The sequence below is a fragment of the Delphinus delphis genome, chromosome 13, assembly GCF_949987515.2.
Source record: "Delphinus delphis chromosome 13, mDelDel1.2, whole genome shotgun sequence".
NCBI classification, from domain to species: Eukaryota; Metazoa; Chordata; class Mammalia; order Artiodactyla; family Delphinidae; genus Delphinus; species Delphinus delphis.
Genome location: NC_082695.1, coordinates 28,150,280 through 28,165,404, shown reverse-complemented (window position 1 = coordinate 28,165,404; position 15,125 = coordinate 28,150,280). Strand labels below are relative to the sequence as shown.

Below are 15,125 nucleotides of genomic sequence, written 5' to 3'. Positions count from 1 at the left end.
AATTATCTTTGGACCAGCTTTCTTGTCATTTCGTATTTATCAAATGTGCTTCCCGCTCCACAACAATTCTCTATATCTGGGTGACTGACTATTTGGATTCCAGAGAGCTGGAGTTAACTAGACCAACATCATCATAAATGTTGTGGATAGTTTTTGGAAATAACTAGGAACCATCTACTCATTCACTATTTTAATTAAACCAAACAGGAACACAGAGCTAGTGCAGAAAAGAACAGACCATAGTTCGCCTGCCTGAGCCCATGGACAGCAGCCCATACTCAGAGGTCAGGATGGGGACTGAGCACAGGGGCAGGAACCTCGGGTACAGGTTACTGCTGGGCTCTCAGCTCCCTCACCTCACTGTCCACAGACCCTGACATGCAGAATGGCCACCATCCAGCATCTGGCACCAACACCAGTGTCCCTCCCAAATAGGAGGCCGCTGGTACATAAAACCCCAACACCCTGGGCCCTGCCAGCGTGTGGTCTGACCTCCTGTCTTTCTTAAGGACCAACACTAACCTTACTCTGCATTAAATGCAAAGGGATTGCTATTCGGGCACCTTTTTTCTTTTAAATTGTCAGCTCTTGGCATAAAGCTTTATTTCTGCCTTTACAATAGGAAAGTAAGCCAAAGTTATCACAGACTACTGTAAACACAGGATTAAAAAGATTTTTTTCAAAACTAAAGAAGGAAAGAAAGATTAGACTGTTATGTTCAAGTTTTCAACTCCATTGAAAACAAGGTCAGTTTTAAAGATGACTTTTAAAGGACACACAAAAGTAATTACTTCCAAAGTAGAAAAAAAATTAAACTGAGAGATTAAGTATCTTTCAGGGAGCTAGCCATCATCCCTTGTCATGTGACCTTTGGCAAGTTTTGGAGGTTTGTGTACAAGTCAAAACTATATTAAAACCAAGCCACCCGCCCACCCAAACTCCTGCAAGCCAAAACCCCACCATATCACCATAGTCCTCAAAAGAGCTCTCGCCTTTCACAAAGGATGCTCTGGAGACCCGGCCCCTTGCTCACCTGGCAATGCTCCGAAGTGGCCGATGGTGGCCAGTGGAGGGTTTTTCTGGCCTCATACAACTTTCCCCTCTCTGCAAGGCAGAAGGTCCCAATGAAAAGATAGGAAGGGTGGAGTATGGCTTGGAGGGCAGCCGCATCTAGTATCCCAAATAAAACTGAGAATGAGCAGTACTGTTAAAGAGGCAGAGTCAATAAAATTAGCACAAGTTGTGATTTCACTAAGCTTAGCTTACCTTTTTGCAACACTGTGAGCACACCGGCCTGTACACAAAATCAGAAGTGTTACTCAGCGTGATAACCACGAACGCAACTGCAGAGTTAGAGAAGCCGCAGGCTGCGTGGCTGTGAATTTCTACAGTAAGTCCCCTGGACTCTCTGCTTCTTCTATCAGAACGTAACAAACTGAGACAACTGGATTGCCAAAAAGACAATCACACTGTAAAACTTAACTCTTACACTGTCCTATGAAAGGATCAACTTACGTCTGTTTGGGATTTTCTTACTTGTCTATCCTGGGATCACGTGACAGTCACATCTATTTTTTTCTGTTCAACATGACATATTATTATTAGACCTATCTTGGATATGAAAAGAAATACATGCAGAGAAACTTTCCAGGCTTAATATCAAATAATTGTCCACTCTTGAAGCAATCACTATTACTAACTTACAAGCACAGCACATGATAACAGACTGGATTATTTCTAATATTGTTCCTCAGAGAAAAATGATGAAACAGTGGATCCTTGACTGCTGTCATCAATTACAAAAGCCTTACCTCTTACAGAACTGACAGGTATAAGACCAAGTGAAGAAGGAAAATCTCCTGGTTCGGCAACAAAAGCAGAGCTAAAAAATAAAAATTTTAAAGGAGAAAAAGGCATTGCCAATAGTTAATTTCCTAATTTGCATGTTTGGACACACATTTATATGTGGAAAGTTTAGTAGACAAAGGGAGAAGAGCATTTAGAGACCCTTTTATTAAGTTTGGTTCTGTGATAATTATAATCTGCTCTGTATTTGATTATAAATGGTAATAAAAGACCACAGTTCTCAAGGGTCTTGCCACCATGAAAGCAACCTGAAGAAGGTTCTGAAAAAGTCTTCTCTGTTTCTCAGATACATATTCTCTACAATCCTTTAAAAGTGTAACAACTAAGGGCAGACCTTGTTTTATGAAGGCATACCATTATTTATTATGGTGGTTTTAACCTTCTGGTTTTCAATTTCTCAGGGAGAAATAAAAATACTTTTGTGAGCAAGGCAGAAAAGGGACTGCCTGCCACGGGGTAAGCCTCTTACCTCCTAGAATCCCCCCAAAGTCCTATGCCATCTGGCCACCAGACAGTGTCCTCAGGGGACATGCCTGTGACCGACCAATCTTCTAACCCTGCTGATCCATCAACTGTAAGTGGCTCTACCTTTCCTTTTTTCAGAGCAGTGTAGACATCTTTATACTGTTGGTATTTTTCCAGCTCTGCCTTCACCAGGACCTGACGAATATGCATCACCTCCTCCACAGTAAGTGCTAGGCATTCCACTGGGTAGCAGAATTCCTCCTGAAATTCAAAATTCCACATGAATAAGAAGCTCCCACCACCCTTCTGGCAAGGCAAAGTTCCCCTTCAGATCAGTCACCTGGTTAGTAGCTTCAGAGAAGAAAAGAGGTTTCCCAGTAAACACTGGAGCAGAGCTGGCTCACTCTGGGGACCACACAGTTTCTAATTACACTGAGACAAGAGATGGCAGAAAACTTCCGGGACCATGTGAAACACTGTAGCCACTGAAATTTCCAATTAGTAAAATTTCCTCACATTTGTTTAGATGTTTTGCCTCAGGTATCTCTATTCCATGAAGTGGAGCTACATATCTATGCATTGAAATCTTGGGAAAAAAATGTTATTGTTCTAAACCAAATTTCTGTCAGTTTTCTCCCATGATTACACAAAGATATTATTTACTTTTGTGTTGTATATATCTGCTAATAGATAAATAGCAAACCTACAACATTGGTACTGTTTTAAAAACTGATTTGTGGTACCCAGAATAGCCAAAAGAAGGTGGTTAGTAATCGATATTGAGAAGCGTTATTTAGTGGTAAGTTACATCAGCACAGCCTAAAAACTCCTAACAGTGTGAGTGGAACTGGACCTGGAAGCCAGCAGGTACTTCGTCAGGCTGCCCCACACTCTCCAGATCTCTCATCACTTTTAAACAACTGCGGAAGTACAGTCCGCACTGGACAGATGTGGAGACACTCAGAGAACTCTGACGATAAATATCGAAGTTGGCTGTCTTATGTTAATGGTTTCCCTAACAACAGTGGAGGAAGATGTTGATGTAACTGATCCCACTGAATAAAGAGCCTCACACCATCTGCTCCCCAGCCGGCCCTGCGCTTGATTGGTGGGCCCAGTAGAAAGACAGAACGGTTTTGTGCGCCCGCACCCTGCTGGACTTCACAAGGGCTATTGTGGCGGAGCGACACAACCCCGATGTCCTCGGTGCACACACACTGTAACTCACGCCCACACACACAATAGTGCTGCTCACAGGCATTCTGGAATCAAACAAGCCAAAGGAGACAGCACAGGACTATGAGTGCAGTCAGTTTATGGAGTTTTAACATTTAGTTCTGTCTTTCAATCAGAGAAAAACAAAAATAAATCTAGGTTGCAAACTTGAAAAACATTAGCATTTACTAAAAAAAAAAGTAGTTTGCAGAACTACTGCTTCTTACAAATAATCAATACAAAATCATCTCTGTTCAAGCTAACTTAGGGAAGATTAAATTTGCTAAAAATGTTTTGGAAAAAATCGTGCAATTGAACGTTTAAGATGAAGAGCTTAGTATCTGGAGGGTGGGAGGATAATTCATGTGCTCTAGAATGTCTGATATACTCAAAAAAACCCACCATTACCCAATTTTCTTTCAATGGGAAGAGCTTTAAAAGTTGGCATGTCCAATATTTCCTGAGCTTCGCTTGACCCTGAGAACAGAGTGTGGGAACGGGCTCGCCTCCGAACGCTGGGCATCACAACTGTGCACAGATAGTAGGGTCAGCTGCACACGTCTGAAGAGCAACTTTTCTCAGCTTCTGACCTAGTTCATAAGAAGTATCCCTACGGTCATCTTTATTCATCAGCAACAAGCATGACTATCGTACATTTTCTGACAGTTACCTATGTGACAATATTGCTGAGCTGGAGTAAAATAACGTATGAATCTAGCAAACAAGCAGAAGACCACTCCCTGAGATTGGCTGTCATGTATTAGGAAGATGGTGCTGGTGCCAACGTCACAGCTGCGACGCCTGGGTGGCGGGGATGCTCCACACACAGCAACCCAGACAGCCCGCAGCTCCCAGTCCTCAGTCTCAAGTCATAAAGGGGCCAGTCAAGCACACTTCCAACTTACTGCTTTGACCCACGCACAAATCCAGTGTTCCATCAGATGTAATAAGAAATAGTGGATTTTTCTGTGTTCTTGTTCTTTTTTAAAATTTCAAGCAGATTACCCTTTAGTAAAATACCTTCCATCAGGTCAAATGCTAATGTTTTAATTCTGGTGCTTTCCCAAGGACAACAAAACTTTAATGCAACATGAAAGAAAATAATAGTTACTAGAATAGCTTTCATTATTTTTTCAACTGACAAAAAATATTAATTCAACATCCCCAAAGCCAAATTAAACCTTAACAGATCTTGCTGAGATGCTGATGCCCCAAAATGTGAAGAGCACTCAGGGTTACCCATGAGCCGAGCCTAGTCCCCGTTGTTACAATGGGCCAGGTCACACCTGCAGCAGGCACTGACCTCAGTTCATGGCAGGGACTCCAGGGACCAGAGCAGCACAACTCTGATTCTCTGGCTGCTCTGTGCTTCAGTATGGCTTCCAAATTTAGGAAAGGGAAGCTAAATCTTAAAGAGTTTTAACAGAGATTACAATATACTGTAGGAGCAGATGTGCCTTTAGAACTCACTGTTACGTATGTCACTAAAATGGCTGAGTTTTTGTTAAATATTCTGGTTATATTTACCATTCAAAAGGGGTCAGAGTTAGGGAGCACAGAAATCAGAGAGCATGGTGTATAATCTGGTTACTGAGCCAGAGAAGTGGAAATGGTCATACTTTTATAGAGTGTTCTTGGTTAGCCAAAACTTCATAAATAAGTAGCAGATATTTGACAATTATCCAAAACAACCATTGGTTTTTGTTTTTAGTAAACCAAAGGAAGGCAGATTTAAATAAAAATAGCAAATATTAAGTTTAATTACTCTTTTCTTTTTTCAAGTTCACCTTTAAATTTCAAGGTGTTCTCTGTCTAAAGTCACATGTAGACTTAGTAGACAGACTGTTTGGGGAGGGTTGAAAATAAAAATAAAATGTCAGCAGATCTTCAGAAACAGCAGCAGGAGGGACAGGATTAAATGCCACCTCCGCATCTGACCATGTGCTCACAGGGCCAGATCTAAAATGAAAAAAAGAAGAGATTTATCCTGTATTTCACGGCAAATAAAGAGAAAGGAATCTGTTGTACCTCATTTACATTCAGTCTCTTTTCTAAACCAAGCTGGGTCATAAAGAAAAAGAAACCAGCTGCTGGTTTGCTTATCCAGGACAGGTCTGGTAAACAGGATGGTGGAGAGCCGGGCTGGGCGGCTGCCGACACCTGGTCAGCAGGTCAGCAGCTTGGGTCACACTGGGGGCAGGGGAAACCTCAATATGGTCCGAGGCTTTTTATCCCACTTAAGTTCGGAAACTATTATACTTCCTTTAAAAAATGTATTCTGTATGAAAATCTCAAAAACAATACAAAATGAGAATTATTTAAAATATTTTAAATAATCACATCAATTTAAAAAAACTTCAAATTTCTCTCTACAGAGAAGCACGGTGATTTTTCATAACAACCACATAACATCCTGACCATCACAACACAGCTTTAAAGGTGCTGGAGAAGAGAAAGAGTGCCCGAGCCTCCCTGGCCAGGCAGCTGAGTGTATGGGCAACGGCTCTTTTGAGGGTGGGGCAGCCCTGGGCTGGGGGAAGGCCCTGATTGGGGGGTGGGGGGTGGGGGGACGTGGTTCAATCAGGGGGCTCAGAAGCACCGCCCACAGCTCCTCTGTGCTGATGCCGCTGCATTCTGAGTTTGTTGTCCTTTCACTGTCGTCCCGTCAATTGAGATCATGGTGTGATCTACGCATCTACCAAAGATTGGAATCAACAGAAGCAAAGTGTCCATCTAAGCTGTTAATTTTTGCAGAGTGCGGTAGCTGAGGGATCACTGCCGAAGAGGCAGAGAGGAAAATAATTCCCAGAACCAGCAGAAAGAGGCCAACCTTTGCGGATTTCCACCTGCTGGTAAAAGCTCTCTCACACAGATAATACATAGCCCCTGCTACCCCCAACAAGGCTGCCTCCAAAGGGTGAGAGCCGAGCAGAGAAGCTGTTTGAAGGGTAGAAAAAAGCGGTCGGAAAGGTGTCGTTGGCCATACTCTGGTTATCCTAGGAACCTGAACAATAGATAAAGGAAAAGAAAACGGCAGGGGAAAAAGAAAAGGAGAAAATAATGCTGAATATGAGTGACCTACAAATAGCGATTACAGAGCATGAAACAAAAATAAACAAAACAGAAACACCACGGAGGATGTTAATGGTAGATTCCACATGCAAGTCCATGCCATCGTCTGCATCCACATGTATCAGTCAGGAGCCCAACCATGCCTAGAGAACCTCAGAGTTCACACGGCAACACTTAAGCTTTCTGGAACTCGGCTGTCCTGTGAACACTGAGTCTCCTGCACAGGGCTCGGTGGGATGCAGGCCAGAGGCGAATGCAGAAACATACACCACGCAGCCACCCCTCCCCCGGTCGGTACTTAAAAACAAGTCGCCTTCATTTAGAGGCGTCATCCACAATCATCTGACCAAATGATGAAAAGAATTACACTTTCAACATCCTAAGGAAAGGGAGGAAGATACAATAAAAATGAAAATCAGTAACAACAAAGACATTTCTGCCATTTTTAGTTGAGAGCTTATAAATACAAAACATTTCCATGTTTTCTAAAACATAGCTAAAATTTTAAATTATCATACTTTTAAAAACAATACTTACGAAGCTAGATGGCACTACCATTAAAGGAGTGTGATTTTATGGATTTCCCAAGATAAACTACTGGCAAGAAAAGTCAGGACTTTGACCTGGAGGTTCTTTTGTCTCAGCTGGTGTCTAGAGGCACTTCGGGGGCAGAGTTCTGTGCCGACCACAGGTCTCCCCTGCCTGCTCACTGAGCCCCTTCTCCGCCATGGCATGTGGGTTGTATCTTCCTCTCCTTCTCCATAAAAAACTGACAGCCGGACCACACACACACAGAGTTCCCCTTCACCAGGAAATATATACCTCACGGGCCTTTCTTGGTAAAGCTTCCATCACTAGCCAAAAAATCCTTGTAGTTGATCTGACAGTTTCTTTTTTATTTATTTTATTTAATTTTATTTATTTTTTTATCTTTTTGCGTTACGTGGGCCTCTCACTGATGTGGCCTCTCCCGTTGCGGAGCACAGGCTCCGGACGTGCAGGTTCAGCGGCCATGGCTCACGGGCCCAGCCGCTCCGCGGCATGTGGGATCTTCCTGGACCGGGGCACGAACCCGTGTCCCCTGCATCGGCAGGCGGACTCTCAACCACTGCACCACCAGGGAAGCCCGATCTGACAGTTTCTTTACACTGATAATTTTAAAATTTAAGCCTAACCTAACAATGATGTCATATGATCACAAGGCCAGGAACACAGCTGAATGCTAAACTGACTTCTAGGAAAAGCTGTGAATAAAAGAATCTCCTAATCGCTGGACTTGTGGGAAAAAAAAAAAAGGAGTTCTCTCTTTTTCAGTTGTGACAATATTTTCCAGTTGTGACAATAACTGTGTATTTTGCTAAATAACTTACTGACAAAAGTCTTTGGATTTTAAACTTTGAACCTGGTGGGTCAGAGTTCTGTTTTTCAGTTGGTAAACCACTGATGAGGCTGTACTTCACCATATATCAGTGTGTGGTGATTATTTAGGAGTTAGAGGAATCCTAACAGGAGTTGCCATGAAATCATTAGTTCTTTAATCACATTATTTGGGAATAGAGAAGACTGATCAAATTTCAACACTATCAGCATGGTTCAAACTTCGTTTCTTCACAAGATCCATACTATCTCCCTTCACCTGGACAGAGGGACCTCTGTCATTGCTTCATTTGAACCCCTGATGATTCATCGCAGCCTAAAAGTATGGACTGAGTGTAGTCCAGTGTTTTATTCATGAGAATCTGAAGAATAATTAGGTATCAGGTTGGCTGCTGGTAGAATTATTGACTGAAGCCCTGCATCTTGCCTACAAGTATTTTAGAAGTCAAGTGGGACAGAAAGAGTCTTCGCAGGCTTTCTCTGGCTGGCAGACCTGTTAGCTCTTCCTGGAAGGGCCTTGTGTGCCACATCCCCTGTCTGAGAAATGAGTAGCCCCTACATGAGCCTGGAAGTCTCCGGAAAACAGCAAAAACTGTCAACCCGTCCAAATAGCTGCTTTGGCTCCAATATCACAAAACATGCTTGAAAACAATGAACAATGCTTTTTCATGGATCAAAATTCTCCCCTTGGACTTCTGCCTCAATAAAAGAGTCTACTGTAGTCAGACTTCACTAAGTTTTCTGTTTAGTTTCAACAATTTTTAAGTGGATTAATGCCCTTTGAAAGGAAGAAAGTATTTCTTTAATAAATATCCATACTTTCAACCATTAATAAGTCTTCTGGGAAAAAAAAAGTACTTTAAATGAACAAAGAATGGTTAGACTTCATTTGGGTTACTCTTAGGTTTGGTTTTCTTTAGCTACTAAAAACCAGTAAGGTTATTTAAAGTTCAGTCTAGCTTTTGGAAGTTTCTCAAGGAAGCTAATGATTCCAGACCCTCTAACTGCTCGCAAGTTACTCTGCAGAGTCTGTCGGTTACTTACGAGAGACCGGGAGCTCTGCCTGGACGCTGGCAGGAACTGTCTCACGTTAGTGGGTGTTTCCTTTTCAATGGAATGTCGCCTCTGGGGTGGCTGCCGTCGTTCTGGCTGGGGTGTGGAGGATATGGGCAAGAACTTCGGAGGGTCTAAAGAAACGGAATGAACCACACTGAAATCAACTCTCTTATAAAAAAAACTTAAGTTTTGAATTTCTAACAGAAAACCCTTTGTCATTTGTGACAAACACTGCATTCAAAGATGAACTGTTTATTTTGTTGGAGAGGTATATTAAGATTGGAGGTCCGTAGGGGGATACTGGAAGGATTGTTATAGAAGAATCTTTGCAAGATAAACTTGCTACATAAATAGAAAGGAAAAGGAAAAAACAGTTTTTAACATTCATTCAAATTCATGCATAAAACACAATATAAATAGTCTCTCAGATTTGTAATACAAATGCCATCATGGTATTTTCCACAGAATTTTGCAGTTAAAGAGTCTCAGGCTTTATTTAAATTTTCTTTTAATTGGACAAAAGACTTGTATTCAATAAAAAATTTTTAGAGCAAAAAATTCAAGAAGTAGATCTTGGACTTTATTTTAAAAGCATGTAAAAATTATGTATTCTGTGTGTCAAATCATACCAGAATTCTCAAGTGTACCCTCCTTTTACATTCTTTTTGAAAATAAAATATGAGAACTCTTTCTTCTTGCTGTGTATCAAGATATTTTATCCTTAGGTTTAAATCAAGCTTTATTTAAATTTCAAAAAATAAATTCCAGCTTCAATGTTAATACTATATATGCCACTGCTCCTCTGCCTAGGAATATTTGGGGACAGGGTTTAAAAGGAGAATGTCTCAGGGTCTGATTCACATTTTGGAAACATAAGGAGGACAACAGAAATCATTTCTGCTGTCAGAGCTTTACTTCTGTTATTGATTTCTAATCAATTGGTAGCCACCCCAGCTCACTTTTGGTTACTCTCTGCATGGAATATCTTTTTCTATCCTTTCACTTTCCATCTGTTTATGTCTTTGCATCTCAAGGAGTCTCTTGTATACAGCATGTATACATGGATCATGTTGGATCATGTATTTATCCATTCTGCAAATATCTGTCTTTTGATTAGAGAGTTTAATCCGTTTACATTGAAAGTAATTACTGGTAAGAAGGGACTTATTTTTGTCATTGTGCTATTTGTTTTCTATATGCCTTATAGCATTTCGTCCCTCATTTTCTGCATTCCTGTCCTGTTTTGTGTTTAGTTGATTTTTTTTTTTTTGCGGTACCCGGGCCTCTCACTGTTGTGGCCTCTCCCGCTGCAGAGCACAGGCTCCGGGCGCGCAGGCTCAGCAGCCATGGCTCACGGGCCCAGCCGCTCCGCGGCATGTGGGATCCTCCCGGACCGGGGCACGAACCCGTGTCCCCTGCATCGGCAGGCGGACTCTCAACCACTGTGCCACCAGGGAAGCCCTAGTTGATTTTTTAGAGTGAAATATTTAAATTCCTTTCTCATTTACTTTTTGTTTATATCCTATAGCTATTTTCTTTGTTGTTACCATAGGGATTATATTTAAGATCCTAATTTTATAACACTATAATTTGGATTAATACCTGCTTAACTTCAGTAACACAGAAAACCTCTGCTCTTATACAGCTCTGTCCCCATCCCTTTCAGTTCATGGTGTCACAGAATTACATCTTTATATATTGTCTGCCCCCAAACAGACTAATAATTCTTTTAAATGCTTAAGTCTCTCAAATTATACAGAAAACAAGATTTGGAATTACAAACCAAAGTTACAGTAAAACTAGCTTCTGTACTAATAGTTCTTTTTTTCTTTAAATGTATTAGTTTGTTAAGTCATGCAGAAAACAAAAAGTACAATTACAAACCATTGTTATAATAATATTAGCTTTCATAATTGCCTATCTATTTATCTTTATTGAGATCTTTATTTCTCTATATGGCTTTGAGTTACTGTCTAGTGTCCTATCATTTCACCCTACAGGACTCTGTTGAGCATTTCTTGAAAGGAAGGTCTAATGGTCTTGAGTTCCCTCAGCTTTTGTTTATATGAGAATGTCTTGATTTCTCCCTCACTCTTGAAGGACAGTTTTGCCAGATATAGGATTCTTAGTTAATGACTTTTTTCTTTTAGCACTTAGAATATAGTGGCCCAGGGTCTACTGGCCTCCAAAGTTTCTGATGAGAAGTCTGCTGAAAATCTTACTGAGATCCCTTGTGTGTGATGACACTCTTCTCTCTTGCTGCTTTCCAGATTGTCTTTTGAAATTTTGAATATACAGGTTTCCCCCACTATCTGAAAGAGTATTCCTATGAATCCTTTCATAAACTGAAATGGTATAAAGCAAAGAAGCAAATACCTTAGGACACATCTTGCTAACGAATGCACAAAATAAATCAAGGTAAAGCACAGATGCTCACAGACACAGTTCAAAGTTATGGTGGCCTGATGCAAAGGCTGAACACTTTTTTTTTTTTTTAGAAAACTGGGCTGGAGATTTAAATTTATTTATTTTATTTATTTTTATTTTTGGCTGCATTGGGTCTTCGTTGCTGCACGCAGGCTTTCTCTAGTTGCGGTGAGCAGGGGCTACTCTTGGTTATGGTGCGCAGGCTTCTCACTGCAGTGGCTTCTCTTGTTGCGGAGCATGGGCTCTAGGCACATGAGCTTCAGTAGTTGTGGCACGCGGGCTCTAGAGCGCAGGCTCAGCAGTTGTGGCTCATGGGCTTATTTGCTCTGCAGCATGTGGGATCTTCCTGGACCAGGGCTTGAAGCTGTGTCCCCTGCATTGGCAGGTGGATTCTTAACCACTGTGCCACCAGGAAAGCCCTGAACACTAGTTTTGCTTTTCAGCTTTTTTTTTTTGTAAAAGCAAAAATCCTCTGCTGATTTCTTTCAGTTAGTGAAAACAGGTATCAATGTAGGTCTTTTGTAAAAGTGAAGGGACATAAGGTGAACTTTTGAAAAGCAGGGGATACCTGTAATGTGTCTTGGTGTGGGTCTCTTGACTTCACCTCAGTTGAGCTTCTTGGATATTTATATTCATGTCTTTCATCAAACTTAGGAAGTTTTAGTCATTATTTCTGCAAATATTCTGCCCCTTTCTTTCTCTTTTGCTCCTGGGACTCCCACAACGCGTATGTTGGTCCACTTGATGGTGTTCCACAGGTCCCTTAGTCTCTGCTTTTTTCAGTCTTTTTTCTTTCTGATCTTCAGTCTTGATAATTTCTACTTGCTAATTCTTTCTTTTGCCTACTCAAATCTGTCTTTGAATGCCTCTAGTGAATTTTTCATATCAGTTATTGTACTTTTCAGCCCCAGAATTTCTTTTTTGTTTCTTTCTAGGTTTTCTCTCTATTGATATTTCCATTTTGTTCACACATTGTTTTTTTCAACTTTCTTCACATTGTCCTTTATTTCTTTGAGCATCTTTAAAATTGTTGTTTTAATGTCTTTGTCTAGTATATCTGTCATCAGGTCTTTTTCTGGGACCTGTTTCTGTTATCTTGTTCTTCTGAATGAGCCATATCTTCCTGTTTCTTTATATGCCTTTTGATTTTTTGTTGAACACTGAACATTTGAATTTATCAATGTGGTGACTCTGGAAGTCAGATTTTCCCCTTCCCCAGGGTTTTGTTATTTTTGTTTATTGTTTTTCTTACTGTTGAAGGCTGATCTCTGAAGATAGCCTGAGGTGTAAACTTAACATTTCCTCAGGTCTTTTATGAGCCATTCCCTGGGCAATCATAGTCACTTTCTAATCCTCCCATATGCATATGCCGTTGTTTTTGAATGTTCTAGGCTTTTCACTCTCAAAAGGGGAAACATGAAAAATGAAGGGGTGGGGGAAAGGCACCAGCCCTTTAAATCCCCTGGAGATGACTTCAGCTAGAGGGGAGGGGGTGAAGCTAGCAACAGGGCAACAATGGCTGCCTGCCTCTTTGCACTTTTGAAATCAGAAGCAGTAATCAGCAATCAGAGGACAGATCCCCAATACCTGGAGGACAGGGTCCTTCTTGTCCACCCTGGCTCCTGCAAGCTGCTCTAAGAACAGCACATAGCTGCCTGTCATGGGGCTGGGGGTGGGGGATGAGTAGCTGCCACTGTGCTATGAGCTGAAATCTACTGAAGTTAACCCTGGAAGTTTTAGGCATTCAACAGACTCCAGAGTTCCAAAAATAATTACATCAGACAGATTCTACCACTGCAATTATTGTCTAGGTGGAAAGACAAATTCTGGTGCCTCCTACTCTGCCATCTTCCCAGAATCCTCCCCTTTAATATATAATTTTTAATCCTTTATATTGATCTTATAAATGAAAAGATTACCAATAGTATTTTTAAAAATCACTTAACTTTAGATTCTGTATTGCCTGAAGAGTTATAAAGGTGTTTTTACTATCTACAAATGTACGTGGGTAAGGATGTGTATGTATGTGTGTGTGTGTGTGTGTGTGTGTGTGTGTGTGTGTGTGTGTGTGTGTGTGTGCAGGGGGGATGATAACAAGTGTGATTATTCAGAGCTTCTGGTTTAAATTTAGATAAGGAGGTTATTAATCTAAAAAATACATACAGACAGTTGACCTATTCCCTACAACTATTATCTGTAAGCCCAAAGGTGACTGATTTGTTATAAGGTGAGAATCTGAGACCCAACTGCCCGTTTAGCCCTATGTTATGATGTCATTCTAGGAAAATAACAACATTTCTCTTCCTAACTAGTGAAATTCCAGGGTTAGTTCTTTAATTAACTAGTTACCCCAAACGACAACAAGGCACTTTGGGATTCCCTTTTTTAGGTCAAGTATGTTTTTTAAGGCATCTGACACTAGTTCTTTGTACTACAAATACTCACTCTTCCTTGTGGACACAGCCTCCAGAAAGGGAGCTTCAAGGAATGAGGAAGGTGCACTGCTGCTGGCTGACCTGGGCAGAGTTTCTTCCTGAGAAAGGCACAGGCAGACGAGAGAGAGAGAGAGAGAGAGAGAGAGAGAGAGATCTCATGCTAATTAATAATGTTCACTCATAAATATTTAACATGAGGCACAAAATTTTAATGTCAAAGGTTCAAGGCAAGTTGGAGACAAGCTAGAAGGGATCTAAAATTAGACATGTCTGGGTTGTGCCCTGGCTTTGTCCCTCATTAGAGTGATGTGACACTGAGCAAGTTTCTTATCTTAGTTTCATAATTTCCATAGGTCACTACAAGGACAGATCTGAGAACACATTTAAAATGCTTACCACATTACCTAGCACACAAGAAATGGTGATTAATATTATCATTAGTGGAGTATTAAACACACTTATAAAAGTAATAGACTTGGAACCCCACAAGGGTAGATGTGGTGTATCGTGTTCATCGTTGTTACCTAGTACGAAATCCATCACTTACTAAGTAATGAATAAATATTTGTTGAATGAATGAAAACAAATATTTCATGAAATGTCATATGAATCTAGAAAAATGTCTGCATTGTGCCAAATAAAGTTTAAATTCCTATTACCAGTGAGAAGAGACCTTCTTAATTTGTTTTACACTATACCAAAATAAAGTATAATATTTATTCATGAAAAATTTACTATTTACTATGTGACAGGGGATATACATTAACTAGAAGACAACTTATTTCCATAATATGTATAGAAAACTGATATTTTTAAATATACAAGAAAGTTAGGTTAATATATGACTATGACTATGTGAAACAAATAGTGAAAATTCTCTCTGACCTACTTAGTTAAGGTGACTTTAAGCATTAGCCATTCACTAAAAACTGGCTTTACCTAAAACCTACTGCTGAAAGCATTAGTTTTGAACACACCTCACTACAAAGGATCTGGCCAAGGAACAAGAGAAGAAGAAAGCCTTGTAAACCGCACAGTCCAAACAAAGCCAGTCTGAGCAGCAACCTCCGCATTCTTGATACTCAACACCAAGAACAAGTCAGGCAACGTAAGCAAAGACCCACTCCAGACACGCTGGAGGTCACACAAGTCTCTAGAAAAGCCAGCAAGAACTAGCATAATCCCCTTCTGCTTATGGAAGGTCAAAAAGGA

The 15,125-nt window shown here is 40.7% G+C and overlaps 2 protein-coding genes across 7 annotated transcripts in view; one reads left to right on the top strand and one right to left on the bottom strand.

Moving 5' to 3' along the window:
• The window catches only part of SPIRE1 (spire type actin nucleation factor 1), a 206,937-nt gene that overhangs the window by 4,906 nt on the left and 186,906 nt on the right, over positions 1-15,125 (bottom strand). For 3 of the 6 annotated variants that reach the window (XM_060028619.1, XM_060028620.1, XM_060028621.1), the window contains 7 exons: positions 13,924-14,011; positions 9,040-9,182; positions 6,377-6,550; positions 2,455-2,592; positions 1,812-1,882; positions 1,267-1,294; positions 1,034-1,170 (listed from right to left, as the gene is read on the bottom strand). In XM_060028619.1, coding sequence (XP_059884602.1) covers positions 1,034-1,170; positions 1,267-1,294; positions 1,812-1,882; positions 2,455-2,592; positions 6,377-6,550; positions 9,040-9,182; positions 13,924-14,011 — 779 coding nt within the window. The remainder of the gene's footprint in view (positions 1-1,033; positions 1,171-1,266; positions 1,295-1,811; positions 1,883-2,454; positions 2,593-6,376; positions 6,551-9,039; positions 9,183-13,923; positions 14,012-15,125) is intronic. The other 3 variants (XM_060028622.1, XM_060028623.1, XM_060028624.1) reach the window with 1 other exon arrangement.
• Positions 1-15,125, top strand: part of PRELID3A (PRELI domain containing 3A) — a 138,653-nt gene that overhangs the window by 52,954 nt on the left and 70,574 nt on the right. The gene's annotated exons all lie outside the window — the stretch shown is intronic.